Source organism: Ctenopharyngodon idella, chromosome 24 (assembly GCF_019924925.1).
Source record: "Ctenopharyngodon idella isolate HZGC_01 chromosome 24, HZGC01, whole genome shotgun sequence".
In the NCBI taxonomy this organism is placed as follows: Eukaryota; Metazoa; Chordata; class Actinopteri; order Cypriniformes; family Xenocyprididae; genus Ctenopharyngodon; species Ctenopharyngodon idella.
In genome coordinates, this window is record NC_067243.1 from 10,769,664 (window position 1) to 10,795,102 (window position 25,439).

Consider the following 25,439-nt stretch of genomic DNA (forward strand, 5'->3'; position numbering starts at 1 on the left):
GATTGACATTTGAAATGAGTGTGCGTCTTCACGGAGAGAAGCCGGATTTATCATATTTTCATGGATTAATAAGTTAAGTCTGCTCTGTACCCTATAAAAAACTATTACCGCCAGAGAGGACTGTGACTGGAACTCATCATCATTTGAACTACTTTTGGTACCACTTTTGACATTTTCGCAAAAAATTAAATTATTGTGATTACGCTTGTTTGTCTGTTATTCTTTTATTTATAAAAGTATGTAGTTTAAAGAAATGGTTATGGGTAGGTTTAGGGGTAGGTGTAGGATTAGTGGATCAAAATATCGTTTTAATGTTATATTTTTACTAAAATTGTCGTTTTCCTACGCATTTCTGTTCTTTATTTTTTATTCTTTAAACATTCTGTATAAAATGGGTAGGTTTAGGTTCGGGATGGTGTTTAGGGATCTTACATTTATCTACAAAACGATAAAATGGAAATTATACATATATCTTTATGACATGAAAGATTCGTAAATATTTTACGTTTTTTCGCTGTAAATACGTAAGTATTTTTACGTTTTAGTGCCATAATTACGTCAATATTGTACGTTTTAGCACCTTTCTAAACGTACAAAAATGTACGTTTTGTGTCTTTGAAAGTTACGTATTAATACCTACGTATTAACAATGAGACCAGGCTGGAATTAGTCTGGAGTACTAAGGCTATATATATATATATATTAGGCCTTTTATATATAATATAAAGGCCTATTATATATAATATAAAGGCCTATTATATAAAATTTTATATATATATATATATATATATATATATAAATGTTTGAACCTTTTCTAATAGTTGTGTTTGAGTCCCTCAGTTGTCCTCAGTGTGAAAAGACGGATCTCAAAATCATTCAGTCACTGCTGGAAAGGGTTCAAATATGCAAAAGATGGTGGAAAACTGAAGAATTTTTGGGACCTGGAGGTTTTTTCTGAAGAACAGAGCTCAGTTTAACTGTTCAGAACAAATAAGAGACTCATGAACAACCATCACAAAAAAAAACAAAAAAAAACAGTCATAGATCATCCAGGTAACCAGGTAACAATCAATGGTTCACAAACTTTTGAACTGGGTCATTGTAATAAATACAGCTATTTTTTTAATTTTGTATTATCTCTCTTATTTTGTTCAAATTTTGCACATTTTCACAGATTCTGCAAGTGGTTCACATACTTTTTCTTGCAACTGTATATAAAGTATGAATATTTGTATATATGTGTGAAAGAATAGAAAGAGCGAAAACAAAGAAGAAATTGATTATAAATAAACCATGACTGCATAACAGCAAAAGTGGGTGGCGATATGCACACAGGATGTAACACGCCAAAAAAAGGAAAGAGACGCAGTCACACTTGTTGGTACCTGTGCAGGTACATTTCTGCAAGATGAAAACTAAAAGCATGCAGTGCAAATGGACAGAATCGTATGTCCTCGTTTTTGTACTTCTATCTGCGTCAGCTGGTAAGTTTTTTTTGCGTTTTTAAATGTAATTACAATTTTAAAACCTAATGTTTTTCAACGAATAAATTCAAGACTAATACAGATTATCGCGTATCATGTCCTCCCTGACCAGTGCGTTAAGGGGCTGTACGAAGGTGTCCATACTAGCATCACAAAACTTAGTGTGGCCTATTTAGTTGCCATTTCAACACTATATAGGGAAAAACTGTTGTGTGAATGTTTCAAAGATAAAAAGCGCATTCTTATTTCAGTGTTGTTATTTAAGCAGACAGTTTGGCTCGTAAATTCATAACACCATTAACAGCAAGCCAAAGAGGACAAGGTTTCAACTGAACTATGCTTATGCATTTATTCACTTACATTATGTTCTTGCTCTATGCAACTAATGCACGTTTTCCCTCGTGTGATTGCCAGCCTCTGCTTGTCCGCAACATACCGAAGCGTCTTGTGAGTGTACACTGTAACGCGCTCGCCTTTACTTTCAGTTAATAAAACAAAAATACTGCAATTTTCTGGTGTTATTTATTTATTTATTTTTGGTTAAGGCATTCTATAGCCCTTTATCAAACTTCATCAAAGCCTCAGATTGTTTTTATCAATGCACAAATCGTAAAAAACAGATTATTATCAGTGCCCAAATTAAGACTGGGTCATGGGCAAGGCAGACGTTTGGGTGGGCTCAGCTCACTCACCCCTGTGCCCATGCCTAGATGTTGGCCCGTTTTGCATGTTGTCAAATAATGTTTATTTTTCATAATTAAAAAATGGCTGCCATTATTTTATATGAAAAAGTTCATAATTGTTTGTCTAGTATACTTTTTTTGTTTAGTTCAGATACCATTTTAAACTGCCACGTTACAACGTGCCCCTCAAATGTTACAGTGTGCCCTACCTACATTTCACTTTAAAAAAAAATATATATATATTGTATACAGTCTCATATGGTTACTACTTATTCATAATAAAAATAACCAACAATAATCAATTTGTTTTTCAGGTTCTCACTCTTTGTGGTTGCTTTCAATTTACATTCAGGGAAAAACACAATTTCCTGAATTTAGTTGCACAACATCTTTGGATGACATCACAGTTGGATACTATAATTCAGAGACATATTTTGCAAGAGGGAATATGACTAATGAAGAGGATGTGATGAATTCAGATTACATAAAGGGTATAAGTGGTTACATGTATAACTCCTTTTTGAGAAGATCAGAACTGTTAGGGAAAGGCAGACAAAATGACAGTAAGTATGTGGCTCAATGACATCCATTAATCTATTTAAAAATGCATAAAATGCAATTCATACTGTACATAATCAACTGCTTAAATACATCTTTATAATGAGCAAATTTTTACTGTTTGATTTTAAATCGATTTTGCTTTTTAGGTGAAAAAATATAAGAGGAATATAAGAATTAAAAGAAAACCTTTTTAAAATAGTTTGGCATAATCTATTATTGTTCCTTTCTTAAAAAATAAAAATATTAGTATGCTTATAATTTTTGAAAAAATAAATAAAAAAAAAAAGTCTGAAAATGTATGTGATATAATCAACATGACCTTATGATTTTGATTTCCCTCACAGATCTTGAAGTTTATCAGACACTAGTTTTCTGTGAGCTGCTGGACCTCGACAAGCCTGGACAGATGATTATCAGAGATGCTGCTAGAGGCTCCACTACAGATGAGCTGCATTACTTTAACAACAAGTTTACTTATAAAGTGATTTTAAATATTACACAAGATGAGATCAAACCGCACCTGGAAGAATTTAAGCAGGAAGTTGAAAATACCTTTTACCCAGTTTGTATAACAACTCTCAAGAAATACCTCAAAAAGAGAGAAAATCAAATTAATAGAAAAAGTACGTACTCAAGGGCACATCTTAATTCCCTAAATTTGTTTTATGAAAATATTTCCAGATGTTTGGAGTAAATCTTCAGGATTTAAAATAAACCTAAATGTTACCCAAGACTTTATAAATGTAAAAAGTTCTCTGAATTACCTCTTGTTTTTTTTTTCTTTCCACAGTGAAACCCCAAGTCAGATTCTTTCAGAAAGCAAACTCCGATTCTGGAGGGTTTCGTGTGAGTTGTTTGGCAACAGGATTTTACCCTCGTCACATCAACCTGACCCTGTTCAGAGATGGACAGCCTGTATCTGATCAGGAGATCACTGGAGGAGATCTGCTGCCCAATGGTGACGGGACGTACCAGATGAGGAAGAGTCTGGAGATCAGTGCAGACGAACACAAATACACCTGCTCTGCCACACACATCAGTCTGGACAACAAACTGGACCCCACTTTGGGTAATGAGGTATGAAAATGTAAAATATACTACAGAACTGTGTTTGTAATGTGTTGTGACCTTTTTTAATTTGTTTCAGAATTTGATCCTGGTTTCCCATTTAAATCAGTGATTCTCCCAGTGCTGATAGTTTTGGCTCAGATGTTGATGATTGGGACTGGAGTCGTCATATATAAATACTGGAGGAGACGAGCAGGTGTGACAAGAACCAAAATGAATGGTGAATCATCCGGTAAGCCAAGTAGAGATGTGATGCTTAAAATAAATATAAAATATATTTTAGTTAATATTATATATTTCATTGCCATGAATAATTATACAGCATTTTTTCATGTTACACAGTGCCTTCATCAAACTGTGATTATTCTGCTGCTTCTAGTAAGTATTGTTTTAAATGTTATTTTTGTATAATTTTTTTTGTCTTATTGTCTTATGATGTAGTTTCTGTCTAATGAGTGAAATCTTCAGTAATCTTCAAAAAACTGGTTGATAAATGAATTATTGCATTTGTATATTTAAATTCATCTAAATCTAAAAAAGTGTATATATATATATATATATATATATATATATATATATATACTTTCTCTCTCTCTCTCTCTCTCACACACACACACACACATACAGTTGCAAGAAAAAGTATGTGAACCACTTGCAGAATCTGTGAAAATGTTAATAATTTTAACAAAATAAGGGAGATAATACAAAATGCATGTTATTTTTTATTTAGTACTGACCTGAGTAAGATATTTTACATAAAAGATGTTTACATATAATTCACAAGACAAAAAAAATAGCTGAATTTATTAAAATAACCCCATTCATAAGTATGTGAACCATTGATTCTTAATACTGTGTGTGGTTACCTGGATGATCTACGACTGTTTGTTTGTTTTGTGATGGTTGTTCATGAGTCTCTTATTTATTCTGAGCAGTTAAACTGAGCTCTGTTCTTCAGAAAAAACCTCCAGGTCCTGCAGATTCTTCAGTTTTCCAGCATCTTTTGCATATTTTAACCCTTTACAGCAGTGACTGAATGATTTTGAGATCCGTCTTTTCACACAATTGTATTTAATTTGTCTTCCGGGAAACATGCAAGTATTTTCTGTTGCTTCCGAAGGGCAGTACTAAATGGAAAAAAAAAATGATATTCAAGCGAAATAAGAAAAATTTGGACCTCTTCATCCTGTTCAAAAGTTTTCACCCCCCGACTCTTAATGCATCGTGTTTCCTTCTGGAGCATCAGTGAATGTTTGAACCTTTTTTAATAGTTGTGTTTGAGTCCCTCAGTTGTCCTCAGTGTGAAAAGATGGATCTCAAAACCATTCAGTCACTGTTGTAAAGGGTTCAAATATGCAAAAGATGCTGGAAAACTGAAGAATCTGCAGGACCTGGAGGATTTTTCTGAAGAACAGAGCTCAGTTTAACTGCTCAGAACAAACAAGGGACTCATGAACAACCATCACAAAACAAACAAACAGTCGTAGATCATCCAGGTAACCACACACATTATTAAGAATCAGTGGTTCACAAACTTTTGAACTGGGTCATTGTAATAAATACAGCTATTTTTTTGTCTTATGGATTATATGTAAACATCTTTTATGTAAAATATCTTACTCAGGACAGTACTAAATAAAAAATAACATGCATTTTGTATGATCTCTCTTATTTTGTTTAAATTTTGCATATTTTGACAGATTCTGCAAGTGGTTCACATACTTTTTCTTGCAACTGTATATATATATAATTGTTTTTCATATGGTATATATTCAAGATATATTCATAATATATATTTAATTTTTTCTTCAGACTCTGAAGAAAACATGGAACCAGCATCCTGAAGCTAATGTAATTTGCGGTTTTTAGTTTGAATGAAAGAAATGTGTTCAGACTGTCATTAATGTCAGACTGTAATACGGCAGTCAAGAAGCGTTAAAGACGGAAGCACAAAAGAAGACTCGTCTGGAGTTTTACATCATCAATATGTGACGCGTTCAGTGATGTGAGCTGCATTTACATGCAGGATAGAAAATGGCGGCTGGCAAACAAAAACATCTTGTGTTAATTTTGATTATGTCTTTAAAAAACAAAGATGATGTGTGTGGAGCAAGTGGTGATTTGTTGTTGTGTCATTAATTGCGTCATCAGGTTCTGCGCTCCTATTGGTTTTTGATCTGATGGTTGTCGTAGGAGACGTCACTCTGCAGGACTGCATTAAAAATTCTAACACAGACAGAATTTCGTCTGAGGTAAAATTTGATCACAATGGTCATTAATTGGCTGTTGGCGAACATGTGGCGATCAAAGACTTCAGATTTAGCCACAGGATCAGAGGAATCTTTCATGATACTCAAAATTTGTCTCAGATGGCCAAATCGTGGCCAAAATAATACTGTTAACCCAGCTTTAATACATATGTACCACATCTGGTCTGTGTTTTGTTAGTTTTGCACTGTTCTCCGTTCAGTTTTCTTGTTCATACTCGTATGTTGCAATGGTTTTTGATTTTCCCTCATGTGTCTCACCTGTGTCTTAATTACCTTGTTTAGTCCTAGTGTGTCCTGGTGTATCCCCCTGTTTTTGATTCAGTCTTTGTCTGATCTTGTGTATGTAACAGTGGTCATTCTGTGTGTATCATAGTTTTATGTCATGTTACACTGCAAAGTGTTATTTTGTGCTTGATTTAATTGGAAAGAACTGCTTGCAATTAGATCCAGCTCTTTTATTTTCATCCTTGCTGCAACCGCTGCTGACAATGTTTGTTATTATATTTTTTTTTTTTTACAATAATCATTAAAACATTTTATGAGTTGAAAAATAAATAACTGCAATTGTAATATCTGAAGAGTGGGATTTCTTTCATAAAAAATGGCACAGTTTTCTCTTCTCTATTTCTCTTTATGATGTTTTACACTTACTAAATTAAATTTCCACAATTAAAATTTTGTTATAATTTACTCTCTCATGTTGTTCCAAACCTGTATTTCTTCTGTGGAACACAAAAGAATTTTGTAGAAATTTCAGTGTTTTTTTTTTTGTTTGTTTCTTCTAAATCATTAAACAATTTTTTAGCATTTGATGAAAGCGTGAACACAGCATCCTAAAGTTTAAATTCTGTAATATTTTACTATATATAAATACAGATTAATACACACACACACACACACATATATATATATATTGCAAATATTGAACAGGATGATTGTGTACATTTTTCTTATTTTGCTTAAATAGCTTTTTTTATTATTTAATACTGCACTTCAGAAGCTACATAACATATTTAAATGTTTCTCAAACTACAAAATAATTACAATTTTCCCTGACAACCAGATATCCCCGGTGTTTGTCTTTCCTCCCTACTAAACAGAACTTACACTGACACCTGGTGGTGTGGATGCAGCATCACCAAACATTTTCAGCTATCAACTAACATCATCCCGCTTCATGTAAAATAAATCATCTTTTATTAGGTTACTGATATGAAGGGAGTCTTCACTTCACTGTGAGTGAACATGGTTTAAACATTTTTCAGAAGTATTATTCATTGTGTAAAACCAAACATTTCATTGTTTATGATATTTTGACTCAGCAGTCAGTAGCATTAATTGATTTTTTTTTTTTAAATCTCTATTATTTACTTAATCATTGAGTATCTTTCTAAAGCAACTTAAATAGAGCAACAAAATGATCATGTATCTCTATCAATGATCTTTTTCTCTATGTGGATTTTTAAAAACATTTCCTGTCTCAGACTATACATAAGTTTAGTATAGCAAGAAACATCCCAAGTCAGATGTTTCTTCCTCCACAACTATGCCTCTGCTCTGCTGTAACATAATAAATGAGATTTTACAGGAAATAAAACTTGCAAGTTGCTTGACTTGTTACAAACCTCCTTCCTGGCCTCATTAACTGACTGTGGCTGTAGAGAAATACAACTTTTCACCAGCTTGAGAACGGCATGACATTTTTTGTTTTTCTGTGTGTGCTGTCATTCCCAACAGCTGTTTTTACAGGTAGAATTTGCCTTTAATCAGGTACTACAAGTGTTTTGTATTTTAACTGTGTATTTTAAACAGTTACAGTCAGCATGTTGATATCCCACAAAAAAAAAAAAAAAAAAATTACTGCTTCAGTTTTGTTGTGGGATCTCAACATGCTGACTAACTGAAAATGACTTTATTACTGTTTCTCACAGGTTGTCACTGCTTGCAGTTCCTTGTAACTTGTATTAAAAGTGAGGCACCACTTCTTGAATTTAGTCTTATATATGTTTGATGACATCCCAGTTGGATATTATAGATTCAGACGAGAATCTACATTCCAAGAGGAAATACTACAAATGAAGATGAGGAGGTTGATCACATAAATTGTAACATAAGGGAATTTTTGCAACAACAGGTCTCAGAAAGTACCTTAAAAAAAAAGAGGAATGCAAGGAAAGAGGAGAGGTAAGTATCTACAGTGTTTCTCCAGTCTTCTGGTGCTGTAAGAAAATCAATTACATTTTATGCTGCTTATGGGGTGTTTTGAGTCATGGAAAGGCACCCAAATTTAAAGGTGCAATATGTAAGAATTTTGCAGTAAAATATCCAAAAACCACTGGGCCAGTGTTATATATTTTGTTCACTTGAGTACTTACAATATCCCAAATATTTCCAACTATTTGTAAATTGTGACAAAATTGCAATTTTAACCAAGCCTCGTGTGAGGAGTCACCTGTCAACTGCGTCATACCCACGTTACCCTCAGTTTCCGGTTTTATTTTGTAGAAACCATGGAAACACCAAAGATGCTTTAATATATTACATGTTTTAATAGACAAAGGAACAACTGTTTTGATATACTTATAGACAGAAAACTAATCATTGTTATATAGTTCAACACATTTAGTCTTATTGTTTAAATTTAATTTTCTAGATTTTTTGCGAATCTATCATGCTTTAACATGCCTCAGAGAAAAACACTATTTTGTTATTCTAAAATCGATCTATCTTACTGCAATGTGTCTCAAACAAGTGTCTCACAACAGCCGCCAGCGAACGCACAGAGTAACGTTATAACATCATTTTCAACACTCTCAAATGTATCTAATATGATAAACAGAGCTGTGTTACCTTATACTCATGACCGGAAAAGCGGAAGCAGCGCCGGCGACTGTGACATAATAAAAGTTCTGCTGCTCGCGGCGTGCCGCGCTCATCTCTCGTTAACAATCGCTCCAGCGGCCTTGATCAGCTCCCACAACGCTCAGTCCCGCTCTGCTTCATACTACAGTAACGTTAATAATCGCATAATCGAGTCCCATCCCGATTCATTTCCACCGGCTGTGAGGTGAAGACCACATGTCCCAAGATTTCGCGCTTAAACTTGGCGTCATCAAGCTACACCTTTGTTTTGAATAGGCCTCTAGCGACCTCTAGCGGACAGAAAATCCTACATATTGCACCTTTAAATATTTTGTTTAAAGTTTTGTTTAATTATTGTAACGTTTGAGGTGATCAACTGATCAATTTAATAAATGTATCAATTTAAAAGTGAGCAATCTGAGATCATGCCAAATGTCCCAAAACAAAACCTGTTTGCACATTTATCCATCTGAACTGTAAGTATGTGACAGTCTGATAAATATAAGTCAATATTAAGAATTACAATGTGTGGCATATGTAAGAAATAAGCTTTAAAGATACGAATGTACATGTTAGTGTCATAAATACTGAATATCATGTTAGTATTGTAGAACAAAACATTCACAAAAGAAGTAATAGAATATAAAAGAGGATGGATGACAGGGTACTGACAGAGCAAATATAGGCTATACATGAAAAATGTTTTTTATAATCTTTTATCAATAATCACATTAAAACCTTATTTTAGTAATCTAAAATGTGTTTCACACAGAGCCATATCTTCACAGATCATGTTAATCAACTAAAACCATGCAATCTAAACTGAATGCATGTAGTGGCATCTAGTGCAAAAGAAAATACATTTAGGAGCTAAATGAGTGCTTATTCTCTTTTCATTGCACTAATTTCCATGTAACATGTAAGTATCTTCTGTTGCTCCCGAAGGGCAGTACTAAATGAAAAAATATGATCTTTAAACAAAATAAAAAAAACTTGCACATCATCTTGTTTAAATGTTTTCACCCCCTGGGTCTTAATGCATCGTGTTTCCTTCTGGAGCATCAGTGAATGTTTGAACCTTGTTTAATAGTTGTGTTTGAGTCCCTCAGTTGTCCTCAGTGTGAAAAGACGGATCTCAAAATCATTCAGTCACTGCTGGAAAGGGTTCAAATATGCAAAAGATGCTGGAAAACTGAAGAATCTGCAGGACCTGGAGGATTTTTCTGAAGAACAGAGCTCAGTTTAACTGCTCAGGACAAACAAGGGACTCATGAACAACCATCACAAAACAAAAAAACAGTCATAGATCATCCAGTAACCACACACAGTATTAAGAATCAAGAGTTTGTAAACTTTTAAACTGTTTCATATGTAAATGTTTGAGCTCAACTGTGACATTCAGACATGAGTCAACACAAGGAAAATTTGCGGAACGCGATTTTGGCTGAGGGAGAAACCCAAACACCCCCCACCCGCCTGTGCACGCCACTGCTCCAGCTGTATGGTTTGAATTAGAAGTTTGGATCGGATGTCCCGTCCCACCCCATTATCGCTCCCTTTCGAGCAAAATCGACTGAAATAATCAAAACGAAACAACAAGACAGTCTAAGAGACGCAGCCGTATTGTAATCTAACATGCTGGTTCCTTTGCATGTACATTGCAACATATTTGAAGACTAAAAGCATGCAGCGCAAATGGACAGAATCGTATGTACTCGCTTTTTTACTTACACTTTCTCTTCCACCTGCGTCAGATGGTAAGTTGTTTACGTTATTAAATGTTATTAAAAATGTAAAACCTTCTTTTTCAACGAATAAATGAAGATTAATTAAGATTATCGCGGATCATGTCCTGCCTGACCTTAATAGTGAGTTAGGGTAGAGCGGGGCACAACCTGGTGAACTGTCCCTTACGGATCAAAAATATCTGGGAATATACTACAAAATATATGCGATATATTACATAATACATTTCCATATATGGGAAACATACAAACCCGATTCCAAAAAAGTTGGGACACTGTACAAATTGTGAATAAAAAAGGAATGCAATGATGTGCAGTTTAAAGTTTCAAATTTAAATATATTATTCAGAATACAACATAGATGACATATCAAATGTTTAAATTGAGAAAATGTGTCATTTTAAGGGAAAAATAAGTTGATTTTAAATTTCATGGCATCAACATCTCAAAAAAGTTGGGACAAGGCCATGTTTACCACTGTGTGGCATCCCCTCTTCTTTTTATAACAGTCTGCAAACGTCTGGGGACTGAGGAGACAAGTTGCTCAAGTTTAGGAATAGGAATGTTGTCCCATTCTTGTCCCATTAGGTCTTCTTTGTCGCATCTTCCTCTTTATGACGCACCAAATGTTTTCTATGGGTGAAAGATCTGGACTGCAGGCTGGCCATTTCAGTACCCGGATCCTTCTTCTACGCAGCCATGATGTTGTAATTGATGCAGTATGTGGTCTGGCATTGTCATGTTGGAAAATGCAAGGTCTTCCCTGAAAGAGACGACGTCTGGATGGGAGCATATGTTGTTCTAGAACTTGGATATACCTTTCAGCATTGATGATGCCTTTCCAGATGTGTAAGCTGCCCATGCCACACGCACTCATGCAACCCCATACCATCAGAGATGCAGGCTTCTGAACTGAGCGCTGATAACAACTTGGGTTGTCCTTGTCCTCTTTAGTCCGGATGACATGGCGTCGAGGTTTTCCAAAAAGAACTTCAAATTTTGATTCGTCTGACCACAGAACAGTTTTCCACTTTGCCACAGTCCATTTTAAATGAGTCTTGGCCCAGAGAAAACGCCTGCGCTTCTGGATCATGTTTAGATATGGCTTCTTTTTGGACCTATAGTGTTTTAGCCGGCAACGGTGAATGGCACGGTGGATTGTGTTCACCGACAATGTTTTCTGGAAGTATTCCTGAGCCCATGTTGTGATTTCCATTACAGTAGCATTCCTGTATGTGATGCAGTGCCGTCTAAGGGCCCGAAGATCACGGGCATCCAGTATGGTTTTCCGGCCTTGACCCTTACGCACAGAGATTGTTCCAGATTCTCTGAATCTTTGGATGATATTATGCACTGTAGATGATGATAACTTCAAACTCTTTGCGATTTTTCTCTGAGAAACTCCTTTCTGATATTGCTCCACTATTTTTCGTCACAGCATTTGGCGGAACTGGTGATCCTCTGCCCATCTTGACTTCTGAGAGACACTGCCACTCTGAGAGGCTCTTTTTATACCCAATCATGTTGCCAATTGACCTAATAAGTTGCAAATTGGTCCTCCAGCTGTTCCTTATATGTACATTTAACTTTTCCGGCCTCTTATTGCTACCTGTCCCAACTTTTTTGGAATGTGTAGCTCTCATGAAATCCAAAGTTTTCGATCTATCTTAGTTTTCGAAGTACAACACAGTGAGACTAATGAATGTAGGACAGCTTCTTTATTATTACTCTAATGAAAAAAGTAATAATTTTTATGTGCTTGTCACAAACTTAAAGAACAAAAATTTCACAGTGTCCAATAACCTTTAAAGGGCATAATTACCAATATAATTGTTGTTATATAAAAAGAAATTTACAAACAAATTACAAACAATACAACAAATACTATACAGATACAAATTAAATAAGCTTGTTTTTCAGATACAGTAGGTTTATTTACCATGTATACATTTATTTAACATCTTTTGTTGTTTTATTAACATTAATGACAAATATAGGCTACGGTCCCTTTAAGACCGAATCCATAGACACCGACACATATCCCTGTTTTCACCCAGATGTTTACGTCCACTTAAGCCATAACCGACTGTATTTACGTGAGATAATCCACACGATGGACATTTTGACATCTATGTGTGCATTTGACCATTCAGGCGCGAGGAGAACTGATCGCGCGCAAGAAAAAGAGAGAGCGCGCGCGCACGGAGGGAGAGCTTCTTTGTCATTCAGCACGATTCAGCCTTCACTAATCGATAACGAATTGTGATTGAAAGCTTGCAGTTCGCAATGTGTGTGTTGTCATCATTAATTTGAAGTATTTCCAGTCCCTTGAGGACATTGTTTCTGCTGCTGCCTCCTGTGTCTCTGTGCACGAAAAATTCTGTCAGTTACGTCACGTGAGGTATCGGTCTTTGGTATCGGCAGGGTGCGAGCTACGGGGGAGCTAGGGGGAGCTTTGCTCCCCTGAAAACGTGATTTGTGAAATTTTGGGGGGTCTCAAAAAATATTGACAACGTGTTATTTTGACGTGCAATTTCAGTTTTGTGTAATGTGATCATCGTGGATTAATATGTGTAAAAAAATATCATTCATTCATGCATGACGGCGATTTAAACCTAATTCACTTAAATAAAGATAACTATACATGCTGTTCTTGTCATGAGCATCAAGGTGTGGGGGCGCTGCGGTGCAAATTCCACTCATGTTTTGTACGTTAACTCGAACAGCAAAGGAAGCTGACCCCAGGCCTGTGTTAAGGTGAGGCATGTTATTCGCAATTATGTGTTGTGGCTGGGTTGTTATAGGTCTGCGTGACTCTCCATGTATTAGACCTAATTTAACGGAGGTATTTTGGTATTCTTACCCTGACGAGTAACTTTAACCGTTGTTCTTGTGAACTCAAAGACAGCCTGATGTATGAGCTTGGTATCGGCCGATACCGATACGGTGCATCCCTAATCAATAGTATAAACTTTGACTGTGAACATAAGCTAGCTGCAAGTATTATGCGATTAAATCTCAACATAATTAATATATTATTCACTATTATGCGATTAATTCTCAAAATATTTGATATATCATCAGTTAAGCGTGATATGCTGTGACGTCACAATCAAATTGAATTGTGGGATATAGAGCTGCTTGAACTGTTTTGAACTATGCTGTATAGCTGTGTTTTGCAGTGTTCACTGTCAAACTCCAAAAGTTTATTTTTAATTTTTAAAAAAAATGTCCATTATTTTGTATGGAAAAAGTTAATAATTGTATTTTATTGACTAAATATTTTATTTTGTCCAGTATATTGTTTTATTAGATCATTTTAAGCAGTCATATCTTACAATGGGACATGTTGTCACTGTTCACTACCATTCTTTATAAAGAAAAAAGTGTACACTGTATTAAAGAAACAAGACAATATATTTGTACTAGACATGTTTGAAATTAATGTGGGGAAAAAAAAACTCTGAAGTAAGATATTTTACATAAAAAATGTTTACATATGGTCCACAAGGCAAAAAAAATAGCTGAATTTATAAAAACGCTCAAAAGTTTGTGAACCCTTGATTCTTAATACTGTGTGTCATTACCTGGATGATCCACGGCTGATTGTTTGTTTTGTGATGGTTGTTCATGAGTCACTTGTTTGTCCTGAACAGTTAAACTGAGCTCTGTTCTTCAGAAAAATCCTTCAGGTCCTGCAGATTCTTCAGTTTTCAATGATTTTTTGCATATTTGAACACTCTCCAGCAGTGACTGAATGATTTTGAGATCCATCTTTTCACACTGAGGACAACTGAGGGACTCAACTATTAAAAAAGGTTCAAACATTCACTGATGATCCAGCAGGAAACACAATGCATTAAGAGCTGGGGGGTGAAAACTTTTGAAAATTTTTCTTATTTTGTTTAAATTATTTTATTTAAATTTAGCACTGCCCTTCGGAAGCAACAGAAGACACTTAAATGTTTTCCAGAAGACAAAATAAGTACAATATTCCTTGATCTTCAAATTCAAAAGGTTTTTACCCCCCCGGCTCTTAATGCATTGTGTTTCCTTCTGGAGCATCAGTGAATGTTTGAACCTTTTTTAATAGTTGTGTTTGAGTCCCTCAATTGTCCTCAGCTTGAAAAGATGGATCTCAAAATCATACAGTCACTGCTGTAAAGGGTTCAAATACACAAAAGATGCTGGAAACCTGAAGCATTTTTGGGACCTGGAGGATTTTTTTGAAAAATATTGGGCAGTTTGGATCATGTACTTTTGGATTTTGGCTAGGCAGTGTAGGTTAGTTAGGGCGTCTCGGACGCTGAAGACTTTACTTTTTCACATTTTCTTTTTGGTAGTTTTGGTAGACTTGTTTGGTTTTGTTATTTTCTTTTTGTTTTTGGCACCGCCCGCGTCCCTTCTCCCCCCCCACGTTTGTTTCTGTAAATACTGTATATATATTTTCCACTATTTTTGTCTGTTTACGCTTACCATCATACCTTTATACCTTTACTTTGTATTCACAAATGAATTGAGTTTACTTAGAAAGCTTAATTAAACTTTTGGGTTTACATAAAAAACTTAAAGAAACCGATTGCCTTAAATTTAGCAAGTAAGTTAACTCATCATTTTGAATTGATAAAACTAGCTACCACATAGTAAAGAGTACTTAGAAATCTTGAGGATTGGTAATTCAGTTTTACAAATTGAGTACTTAGTTCAGTCAACTTAAAGATTTAAGTACACTGAACTTAAAGTTAAAATAGTTTCCTTAAAAATCTTGTTCACATTATGTAGAAACTGCCTTAAATTTCTCAAGCATTTTTTACTCAAAGTTGCAACAATGGACCATACATGATGGAAAGTGTTTGCTTTAGTTGGGCTCTTGACTTTTTTCTTTTAAGTTAGTGTTTGTGTTTCTCTGGTTGTTGTAGCTCAGTCGTTGTTTATAAGACACAGCTGTTATGGTGAAAAAACAAAGGAAATTCTGGGAATGATCTGTGCTGTTGACATCATCATTAAATATCCACAGATTTCATCCCAAGGTTTATACTTGATCTCAACAATGGTGACATGCAATGCATGCTGGGAGCCATCATAGTATAAAACTCATCCATGGCTCCCAGCATGCATTGCAGCATTAAGCATGTCGCCATTGTTGAGATTTATACGCTGATTCTTGATGTCTCTGTGTGTCTAGATGTAGAAGTAATACAAAATGTTTTTTCCTAATATGATTTTAAAAATATATGGTCTTAACAGTGTTCAGCCTCTTGCTATAGTTTAAGCAATTATAAAACAATATTTAATCATTTTTAATTTTAACTTCAGTGTACTTAAATCTCTAAATTTAAGGCAATCAGTTTCCTTAAGTTTTTTATGTAAACCCAACAGTTTAATTAAGCTTTCAAAGTCAACTCACTTAATCGGCTTCATGGTTCTTTGTCCCGCACATTGTTTGTATGTGTTTCTTTTTAATGTCAATTTTAAATGTTATACCCCTGTACCCTAGACCATTTCAAGGGTCATAACAATGACTTTATTATTTCTAATGAACATAATTGCAGATACATTAATAAATGTCCTGACGCATCCAAGCTTTATAATGGCAGTGATGGGGATCAATGAGTATGAGCTGAAGAAAGTGCTTCCATCCACATCCATCCATCATAAACTTTAGAACGTTTGCCCTTATTGTTTCCATGGCGACGTGTCATGTATGCTGAACGCAGCCACAATAACACTGTATGACAGATGGATCGCTATTATTTTTTATTTTTTTTTATTTAAAATAATCACAAACTTGCTTACCATGTCATCAACTATCTGATATTCCGATTCTCAAATATGTGTAAGTGAGTGTGTTTTGTCACTTAAAAACCTTTATAAATGATCTTTATCTTGATCTATAACGCAAGATGGGCGCCGCCATCTTAGTTTGCGCCGCAGTTCGCAGAGTCCTGTCAGTCGGATTTACAGCAGGTGAATACATCAGTTTCTCCCGAAATATATCCAAGTAAGTGGCTGGTGAACTGGAAGAATAATAGAGTAAACTTTATAGTTACTTTGGCCCATTATGTGTGTCTGATATGAATAAATGTCGGCAAATTATATTTGAATGGATTGTTATTGCTGCTTCCACTGATGTCTGACAACAGTGTGTTTTATAAACTCTAAATGTATTGTTTTACTAGTGCTTATGCATATTTAAATGTCTGAAACCCTAAAAAAAACATTATGTGGCTGAAAACACTGCATAGTTGTGATATATGACAAGCACTGAGCACGTCCGTCTCACAGCCGTACTCTCAGGGGCACAGAAATAAAAATCCCACAAGTGGGACCTTACCGCTCAAAAGGTTAACCAATTATGAAGTAAAATATCTCGCTTCCGCACGAGCCGCCTTCCATATTCAACATACGCAGAAAGTGTAAAACTCTTGCAGTTCACAAAGCTTACGCTACGTCCTACACCTTCCCTATTCAACTTACAGGGAAAAAGTGTAACTGACGTGACGCCAGTTTACACTTGCTTTGTAACTTCAATACGGAAGGCGTTCTGGCGAAAGCTACATATTTGACTTCATAACTTGTTTAAATATGGATTTTTTTTTTTACACAAACGCATCGTTTCAGAAGGCCTTTATTAACCCCCCGGAGCTGTGTGGAGCACATATTTATGATGGAAGGATGTGGAGGGAGACACTTTATTCAGCTCATACTCATTGATCCCATCACTCCCATTATAAAGCTTGGATGCATCAGGATATTTATTAATATTTATGTGATTATGTTCATCAGAAAGAAGAAAGTCATATACACCTAGGATGGCTTGAGGGTGAGTAAAGCTTGGGGTTGTTTTCATTTCAAAATTGAACTAATCCTTTAAATTAAAAATAAAAACATAATAAAGCTTAAATGTTTTATTGTATACATCTCATATATACTATGGTAGAAATGGATAGGAAGTTACTTATTCATAATAACAAGAATCAACAAGAATCAATTTGTTTTTCAGGTTCTCACTCTTTGTGGTTGCTTTCAACTTACCTTCAGGGAAAAACACAGTTTCCTGAATTTAGTTACACAACATCTTTGGATGACATCACAGTTGGATACTATAATTCAACAACATATATTCCAAGAGGGAATACGACTAATGAGGATGATGTGATTGATTCAGATTACATAAAGGTAATAAGTGGCTACATGTATGACTCCTTTTTGAGAAGATCTGCACTGTTAAGGCAAGACAGCCAAAATGACAGTAAGTATGTGGCTCAATGACATCTATTAATCTATTTAAAAATCCATAAAATGCAATTCATACTGTACGTATTTAATTGCTTAAATACATCTTTATGATAAGCATATTTTTAATGTATGGTTTTAAATTGATTTTTTTATTTTTTTTTGGTGAAATAATCTGTGATATCAGAATTAAAAGAAAACCTTTGGTATACACTTCTATCAGGGCTCCAGACAAAAAAAAATCATTAAGGAGCCATTGGCTCCTATATAGGGGGAAAAAACAGGCACTAAATAATTTTTTTAAGAGCCACACAATGAACTTAAATTATTAAATCACTTACTTTTAGTCATCCTGTTGTGTTTATATATCTCCCCTTTACAGTTTCAGCATGTTCATCTTTTCATCTCTGAAATGAATGTCACTATTTTCACTTAATACTATTACAGTTTTTGTTAATATTTTGAAACTGATTAGATTTTTATATTTTCTGCTTTAATTTTTCATTAAGTTTTAATTTTGTTTTGTTTTTAGTTTTATTTTTTGTTGTTTTTAAACATATCTGTTTAGTTTGTATAACTTTATTTCAAGCAATGAAAAATGTTTTTTAATGGTTTTAGTTAAATATAATAACCCTGATGCTAGTAAAATCTTTATATTGAATAATGTGTCAAATAATGTTCTTAGTCTTTCCTTCTTGAAGCTACAACAGTTTACTTTGAATCAAATGAAAATAAATATAAATATAAATGGAAATAAATATATAAATATATTAAATTTGGTTTGTGTAACCAAATAACAATCAGGGGAAACTGATATACATACGACTTTGATTAATGAACAGACCAAAATACAGCAGGACTCTTATTTTGAAATGTCTGTGCTTTACTTTTGCTGCTCATTCAAGTTCAGATGAGGAAGATTAAAAAAATGGAGCTGATTTATTATTTAGTTTTTTCTATATGAATTTGATTTACGCATCATAGTCCTGTATGTATGCTTGGGCTCTAAATATAAACAAATATTAAATATGAATATATTAACATATTATATTAAATATTAAAAAATACACAAACGAAAATGATAATACAATAAACCATAAATGTGTTAAAAACAGTCAGCTTAAGATAGCTGGGAGTAAATTATGCACAATCTCCTGTGATGTCACAATCACGGTGCATTGTGGTCTATGGATCTGCCTGAAGTGTACATGTTGAGTAGATTAGCACCCTCTGATAAAATGAAGGGGTCGAGGGTCTGTCCAAATAAACTTTCCTCGTCCATTTGACAAAGTTGAATGCACTTCAAAATGGGGACGGGGATTCTCCCGAGGGGAAGTGCTTAGGGAAGTTTTCGAGTGTATGTCTAAAAGTGGAGTTAAACACAGACCAAAACACAGGTCTATACAGACAGGCTAACAAGGGTAACAAGACACACTTGACACCTGACACACCTGGGGGGCAAACAAGAGGACCAATGAACAAGGGGACTACAAAACTGGCACAGAAAACTAAGGGAACAGGAAACACTACAAAATAAGAGTCCTGGGTCAAACCTGACAATCAGATCATTTGAAAATGTTTACAAGGCCATGACTATTTTAGAGTTATTAAAATGGAAATTTTTCTTAAAAATGGTTTACTAAACAAAGCGTGTTGAAGGAGGCCAATTCATGACAATCTTCTCCCTCTTTTCCCTCACAGGTCTTGATGTTTATCAGACACTAGTTTTCTGTGAGCTGCTGGACCTCGACAAGCCTGGACAGATGATTATCAAAGATTCTGCTAGAGGCTCCACTACAGATGAGCTGCATTACTTTAACAACACGTTTACTTATACTGTGACTGTAAATATTAAACAAGAACTGATCAAACCGCACCTGGAAGTATTTAAGCAGGAATTTGCACATACCTTTCACCCAGTTTGCATAAAAACTCTCAAGAATTACCTTAAAAAGAGAGAAGATCAAATAAATAGAAAAAGTACGTACTCAGGGGCACCTCTTAATTCCCTAAATGTGTTTTATGAAAACATTTCCAGATGTAAATCTGGAGTAAATCTTCAGGATTTAAAATAAACCTAAATGTGACCCATGTATTTATACATGTAAAACATTCTCTGAATCACCTCTTGTTTTCTTGTTGTTTTTTTCACAGCAGCACCAAATATCAGATTTATTCAGAAAGCAAACTCAGATTCTGGAGGGTCTCGTGTGAGTTGTTTGGCGACAGGATTTTACCCTCGTCACATCAACCTGACCCTGTTCAGAGATGGACAGCCTGTATCTGATCATGAGATCACTGGAGGAGATCTGCTGCCCAATGGTGACGGGACGTACCAGATGAGGAAGAGTCTGGAGATCAGTGCAGACAAACACAAATACACCTGCTCTGCCACACACCTCAGTCTGGACAACAAACTGATCATTGATTTAGGTAATGAACTTTGGCAGAAACAGAAAGTATCAGATAAAATCTTAATGTATTGATCTTATTCTAAATGCTTCCTCTTTTAGAAGATGAACCTTCCAGACTTCACATAGGAGTTGCTGTCGTGATGTTGGTATGTGCGATATCTGTGATTTTGGCAGTTGTTTGGATGAGAAGGCAAGCAGGACGACTAAGGCTATGTCCACACTAGTGCGTTTTTGTTTTAACACTGCATTTTAAAATGAAAATTATCCTTGTCCATGCTGGCGTTTCCACTGCGTTTCAGAAAAGAGCTCTCTCCACACTACACGACGCTTCAGTATTATAAAATGCAGAGTAAACTGCACAATAGCTGCTAAAAAGGACAACAAAGTCAGCAAAGCCATCTCCATGTTATTATTTACACAGTCAGTAGCATAATGGTAGGGGCATAACAATATGATAGGGGCTTGATGAATCAGGGAAGGATACGCAATGATCCAGAAGACCCAATCAGGGAGTGAATGTGGGCAGCCACGTCTTCGTTTTCAGAAGTCTCCGTTTTGGTGCATCTACACTGAAAATGCAGTAGTGTAAACGTAGCCTAAGTGGTAGTCCTAACTTCGGCATACTGCAATGCTTCGATGTTCTTGGGATTTGTCATTGTTGCCGTTAGTTACATGAAAACCAAAATGTCTAATATGCGTCAGGAGGATTCTTCTTGTTCTGGCTAATCTGCTTTCTCTCAAATTGTCTTATTATTTTATTTTATTCAAGTATGCCGATACAATTACAATACAATTACGATACAATAACATTTTTTATACCCCTATATCTTATATACACATTACAAATGAATGTAAATGCAGTAGGCCTAGTTGTACAACTGTAAAATCTGTTGTCTTGTGGGGTGAATTCATGTAAGCTGAGCCACATTTAGCACAATTTACCTTGCTTCACTTTATATATTTTTTGTGTAGTCTATTCTTTTTTTTTTTTAAGTATACTATGTCTGCACTATAGTTTTCTTAACCATTAATCTATATAAATAATTTCAGTGCTATTAACCTCTTAATCATTTAATATGACTGAATAAACCGCAGGATGCACATGAGTGGTCTATATATTAAATCATATTTATGTCATTTTACATATTCATCTTGTTTGCTTTGGATTGGAAATAACCTTTGAGAATCTGACTACATTTCATTTTTGACTGTCATAACATTTTATCTTTTTGTAACTTATGTTCTTTTATTTGAATTTTTGATTTTGACTGGTATTTTGTTTTTATGAATTTTTATATTCAATAATTACTGTCCTAAAACAAAATCTGTTACGCATTATGACTTTATCAGAGGTGTAAAGTATTTGAGTAAATGTGATTAGTTACTGTACTTTTACTCTTGACTACATTGACTACATTTCTGAATAAGTATATGTACTCTTTACTTCACCTCACATTACATTTTGCATGGCACCTAACTTTTTCTGCAGCAGTTCATTTCTGCTATAAAAGAAGCAAATGCCATCTACAGGGTACTGCAAGTCCTACATCTTGTGTGATTTGCTCTTACTCACCCGAACTAATTTACGTGAATGCGAGTGCATTAGCAAGTAGTTGTGAATCTGTAGTGTTTTATATATGAGATGAGGACATGACTGGAGCCGCCAATGAGACTGAAACCAGCACTTCCAGTGCAAGAAGGCTTTGACTTTTAATTTTACTTAACATTATTTTATATATCTGTTATATTGAAGAGATCTTTTTGAGCACTTGAGCTTTACTAACACTTGATTGTCTATAGACGTTTAAAAGGTTGTTGTGTCGACCTTGATTTATTGCAATTTTGACGTGTTCAGTTTTATTTTGATTATAGAAAATAAATATGATTGCTCTTCTCACAAACTGTTTCTTGTGTTTCACTGGCATGTCTCTTTGATGTTGAGGACTAGTGCATCTTTGAGCCTATATTTAGTATGAGTAAAATACTAAAATCAGACACTCTAAGACTTTTACTCAAGTTGTTTTGAAATTGGTGACTTGTAACTTGAAATGGAGTCATGTACTCTTTAAAACTTTGCACATTATGCAAAAACATAAATTACAACAATATAGCCATTATCATTAACACTTAATGTTGATCAGTTTAAACCATGTACCCAAAGGGTAAAGTTCAACTTTTTTTTGATAATTATTGATCTAGAGAGTCCAGAGAATTTTCCTGCACTGGTTTTGTTCCGATTGGGCGAAAAACCTAGGACTAGTTCGCAAAAGTAGGTTTTTCAGATATTTGTGAATAATTAATGAACGATTTGATTGACAACATTGGTTCTTGAGGCAAAGTTGTTTAGCAGGAGGAGATCTATCAAATGATATGCATATTGTATGGATCTGTGAAACACCACGTGATTACAGAGGCATAAATCTCGTTAGCGCCAACTAGTGGCCGATTTCTTTCAAAATTCTTACAGACCTCTAGGACCATGAGTCGAACATGCCCACTGAGTTTCGTTCCGATCGGCCTCCATTAACCTTGTCTAATTGGTGCTCAAAATTCATTGGCCGATGGCGGCCATGTTTTTTGAGATACGGCAATGTCCTCATAGACTATCATGCTCCCTTGGACCAAGACAATGGATGCCAAATTTCAAGTCGATCGGACTAACGGTTGCATAGTTACAGCTGTTTTCATGTTTTTTTAAAAAATTTTTCAAGTTATAGTGCCACCTAGTGTCCAATCGATGCAATTTTTTTATGTGACCAAAAATTGAGGCCCTACACATGTGTACCGAGTTTGGTGCAAATATCTCATTTCGTTCTCGAGTTATAGCCATTTTAGTAAAAGTGGCTCCGCCCACATCGTTCATTTTGGCGCCCCTTAGCGACCCTGAATCAAAATTGCAACTTGTTTTTGATTATTGATATTCAGACTCCAGAGAACATTTCTGCACTGGTTTGGTTCCGATCTGGTCAAAAACCTAGGACTAGTTTGCAAAAGTAGGTTTTTCAAAAAACCCAAAATACCCGAAAATTTTGCAAATCCAACGAGCAAATCCGAGACATGCATCTTGTCCGCCTTGAGCCAGATGAAAGATTGCCATTATGAAACAATCGTGGCGAGTTCTCTGATTGTGGCTCTTAATCGGTGGTCCTATGTCGTACAGTGAGAGAGGTTCAAAGACGGCTGTTTTCCAGGTCTTGCGACCAAAGATATAGCCTATGATCATTTTCTGACAGTGTCAGAAATTCAGCATGATCAAAGCACAGGGTGTTTGCTGCTACGACCCACGTCTACTGTCCAGCCAATGAAAATGCGACATTAAATCAACGTGACATGGTGCTATAACTTAACTCAAGCTCATGGCCGATTTCTAAACACTGCTTCAGGAAGCTTCGGAGTATAATGAATCAGCGTGTCGAATCTGCAGTTCGGAGCGCCAAAGTCACGTGATTTCAGCAGTTTGGCGGTTTCACACGCGATCCGAATCATGATTCGACACGCTGATTCATTATGCTCTGAATCTTCATGAAGCAGTGTTTTGAAATCGGCCATCACTGAATAAGTCGTTATTTTGGTTTTTTTGGCGCACCAAAAATATTCTCGTCGCTTTATAATATTAATACTGAACCACTGTACTCACATGAACTGATTTAAATATGTTTTTAGTACATTAATGGATCTTGAGAGAGGAAATGTCATTGCTCCCTATGTAGGCCTCACGGAGCCATCGGATTTCATCAAAAATATCTTAATTTGTGTTCCGAAGATCATCGAAGGTCTTACAGGTGTAAAACGGCACGAGGGTGAGTAATTAATGACAGAATTTTCATTTTGGGGTGAACTAAACCTTTAATGTCTTTTACTTGCAGTTGACTTTACCAAATGCTCAATCGTCAGTTATTGATCACCTAATTTTCTTCAACTGTTTCAGTGTTTTTTTTACATTGTGTAGATCGGACTCATATAAACACAGATCAGTGTTCACTGAGGATTTTGCTGTGTATGTTGTACGTTTCAGCATCTATCCAAACAGAGTTTTGTACCTGTATTTATTTCATTTTATTTTACATATAAACATGAAAAAAATAGTCTGCAAAGGGCTGCACAAATGTCTCCTCACAACAAGAAGGTCTCTGATTCGAGTCCTTCAATTCTGGTCTTGCTCACAATTCAAAAAAAAAAAAAAAAAAGATGTCATAAAAACTTTCATTCTGGCTCCTCAGTGGACGTCTTTTCAACGTACGAGTTTTGTGACAAAGACGTTGAAAAGATGTCTTCTGGACATGACTTTGTTTAGTGGGTAGTTTCTATATCAAGTATCTTTTTATGGTGTTGTAACCTACAGTGTGCTAAGCGATTCTCAGGATACAGGTTTGTTAGCGGATGTATATTTTATAAAACACAAAACCATCTAAAATGTGTTTTACACCGAGCCATAATGCACTAATGTCCTTGTGACTTCAAACCTTTTTATAGGCATACCGTCAATCCAGATCAACCACATTCCAGGTGTTTAATGTAAAAGCTTTCATACAGAGTTTGTTTACTGCCATTACAGCAGCTCAAATTACACTGGAAAACTGCTGCCGTGGACAGAATTCTTTTCACTATCATTTTACTTCCAGCTGTTACACCAAAAGGTAAATATCAATACGAGGCTTGATCCATTCTCCGTTCCCTCGGTCCCGCTCTGCTTGCCACAGTGTTTGGCTGGAGTCGAATGGGGAGCACGTTGCCAGTCTCTTAAAAGTATATACTGTGCACCGATAAGAGCAGCTACTGATTATGGCAGTATGGTGTACAGTTCTGCCTCTAACAAAACTTCTAAACATATTATAGCACAGTACAAATATAAACAGAGATGGCTCAAAGGATCCAGACTGGAATAACAGCAGCAGCAGTTTACATTGGCCTACTTCAAAGTCAAAATATCAAAAACAATCTCAGATCATGTATCTGTATTACAGAGATAATATCAATATTCCTTGCTCTTCAGTGGATAGAAGTACAACAATAAGATCAGTGATTTGTACAGACTCCCTTTCAGTTTGTCAAGTTCAATATTAACAGCAAGACAAGATAGGACATTCAAAGTGATGCAGAGTTTATTTAGAATAAG

General features: G+C 35.3%; 2 protein-coding genes across 21 annotated transcripts in view; both read left to right on the forward strand.

Annotated features, from left to right (window-relative positions):
* Positions 1 to 1,373: 1,373 nt before the first annotated feature.
* The window catches only part of LOC127507786 (major histocompatibility complex class I-related gene protein-like), a 60,891-nt gene continuing 36,825 nt past the window's right edge, over positions 1,374 to 25,439 (forward strand). For 9 of the 18 annotated variants that reach the window (XR_007928430.1, XM_051885126.1, XM_051885117.1 and 6 more), the window contains exons 1-5: positions 1,374 to 1,484; positions 2,482 to 2,730; positions 3,073 to 3,351; positions 3,519 to 3,797; positions 3,876 to 3,992. Coding sequence is in view for 16 of the 18 variants with exons in the window: in XM_051885126.1 (XP_051741086.1) it covers positions 1,409 to 1,484; positions 2,482 to 2,730; positions 3,073 to 3,351; positions 3,519 to 3,797; positions 3,876 to 3,992 (1,000 nt within the window). In the remaining 2 variants the exon portion in view is untranslated. Of the gene's footprint in view, positions 1,485 to 2,481; positions 2,731 to 3,072; positions 3,352 to 3,518; positions 3,798 to 3,875; positions 4,029 to 4,138; positions 4,175 to 5,608; positions 6,853 to 25,439 lie in introns of those variants that run through there. The other 9 variants (XR_007928431.1, XM_051885120.1, XM_051885118.1 and 6 more) reach the window with 4 other exon arrangements.
* Positions 10,454 to 22,224, forward strand: LOC127507796 (major histocompatibility complex class I-related gene protein-like). 3 transcript variants are annotated; one of them, XM_051885157.1, is made up of 5 exons: positions 10,454 to 10,685; positions 17,677 to 17,925; positions 19,611 to 19,889; positions 20,064 to 20,342; positions 20,426 to 22,224. In XM_051885157.1, exons 1-5 carry the CDS (start codon positions 10,580 to 10,582, stop codon positions 20,545 to 20,547), a joined length of 1,035 nt encoding a protein of 344 aa, XP_051741117.1. In that variant the 5' UTR covers positions 10,454 to 10,579; the 3' UTR covers positions 20,548 to 22,224. The 3 variants fall into 3 exon arrangements, with proteins under 3 accessions (XP_051741117.1, XP_051741115.1, XP_051741116.1); XM_051885155.1 differs by having other exon boundaries at positions 10,456 to 10,685; positions 20,423 to 22,224; XM_051885156.1 differs by having other exon boundaries at positions 10,462 to 10,685; positions 20,067 to 20,342; positions 20,423 to 22,224.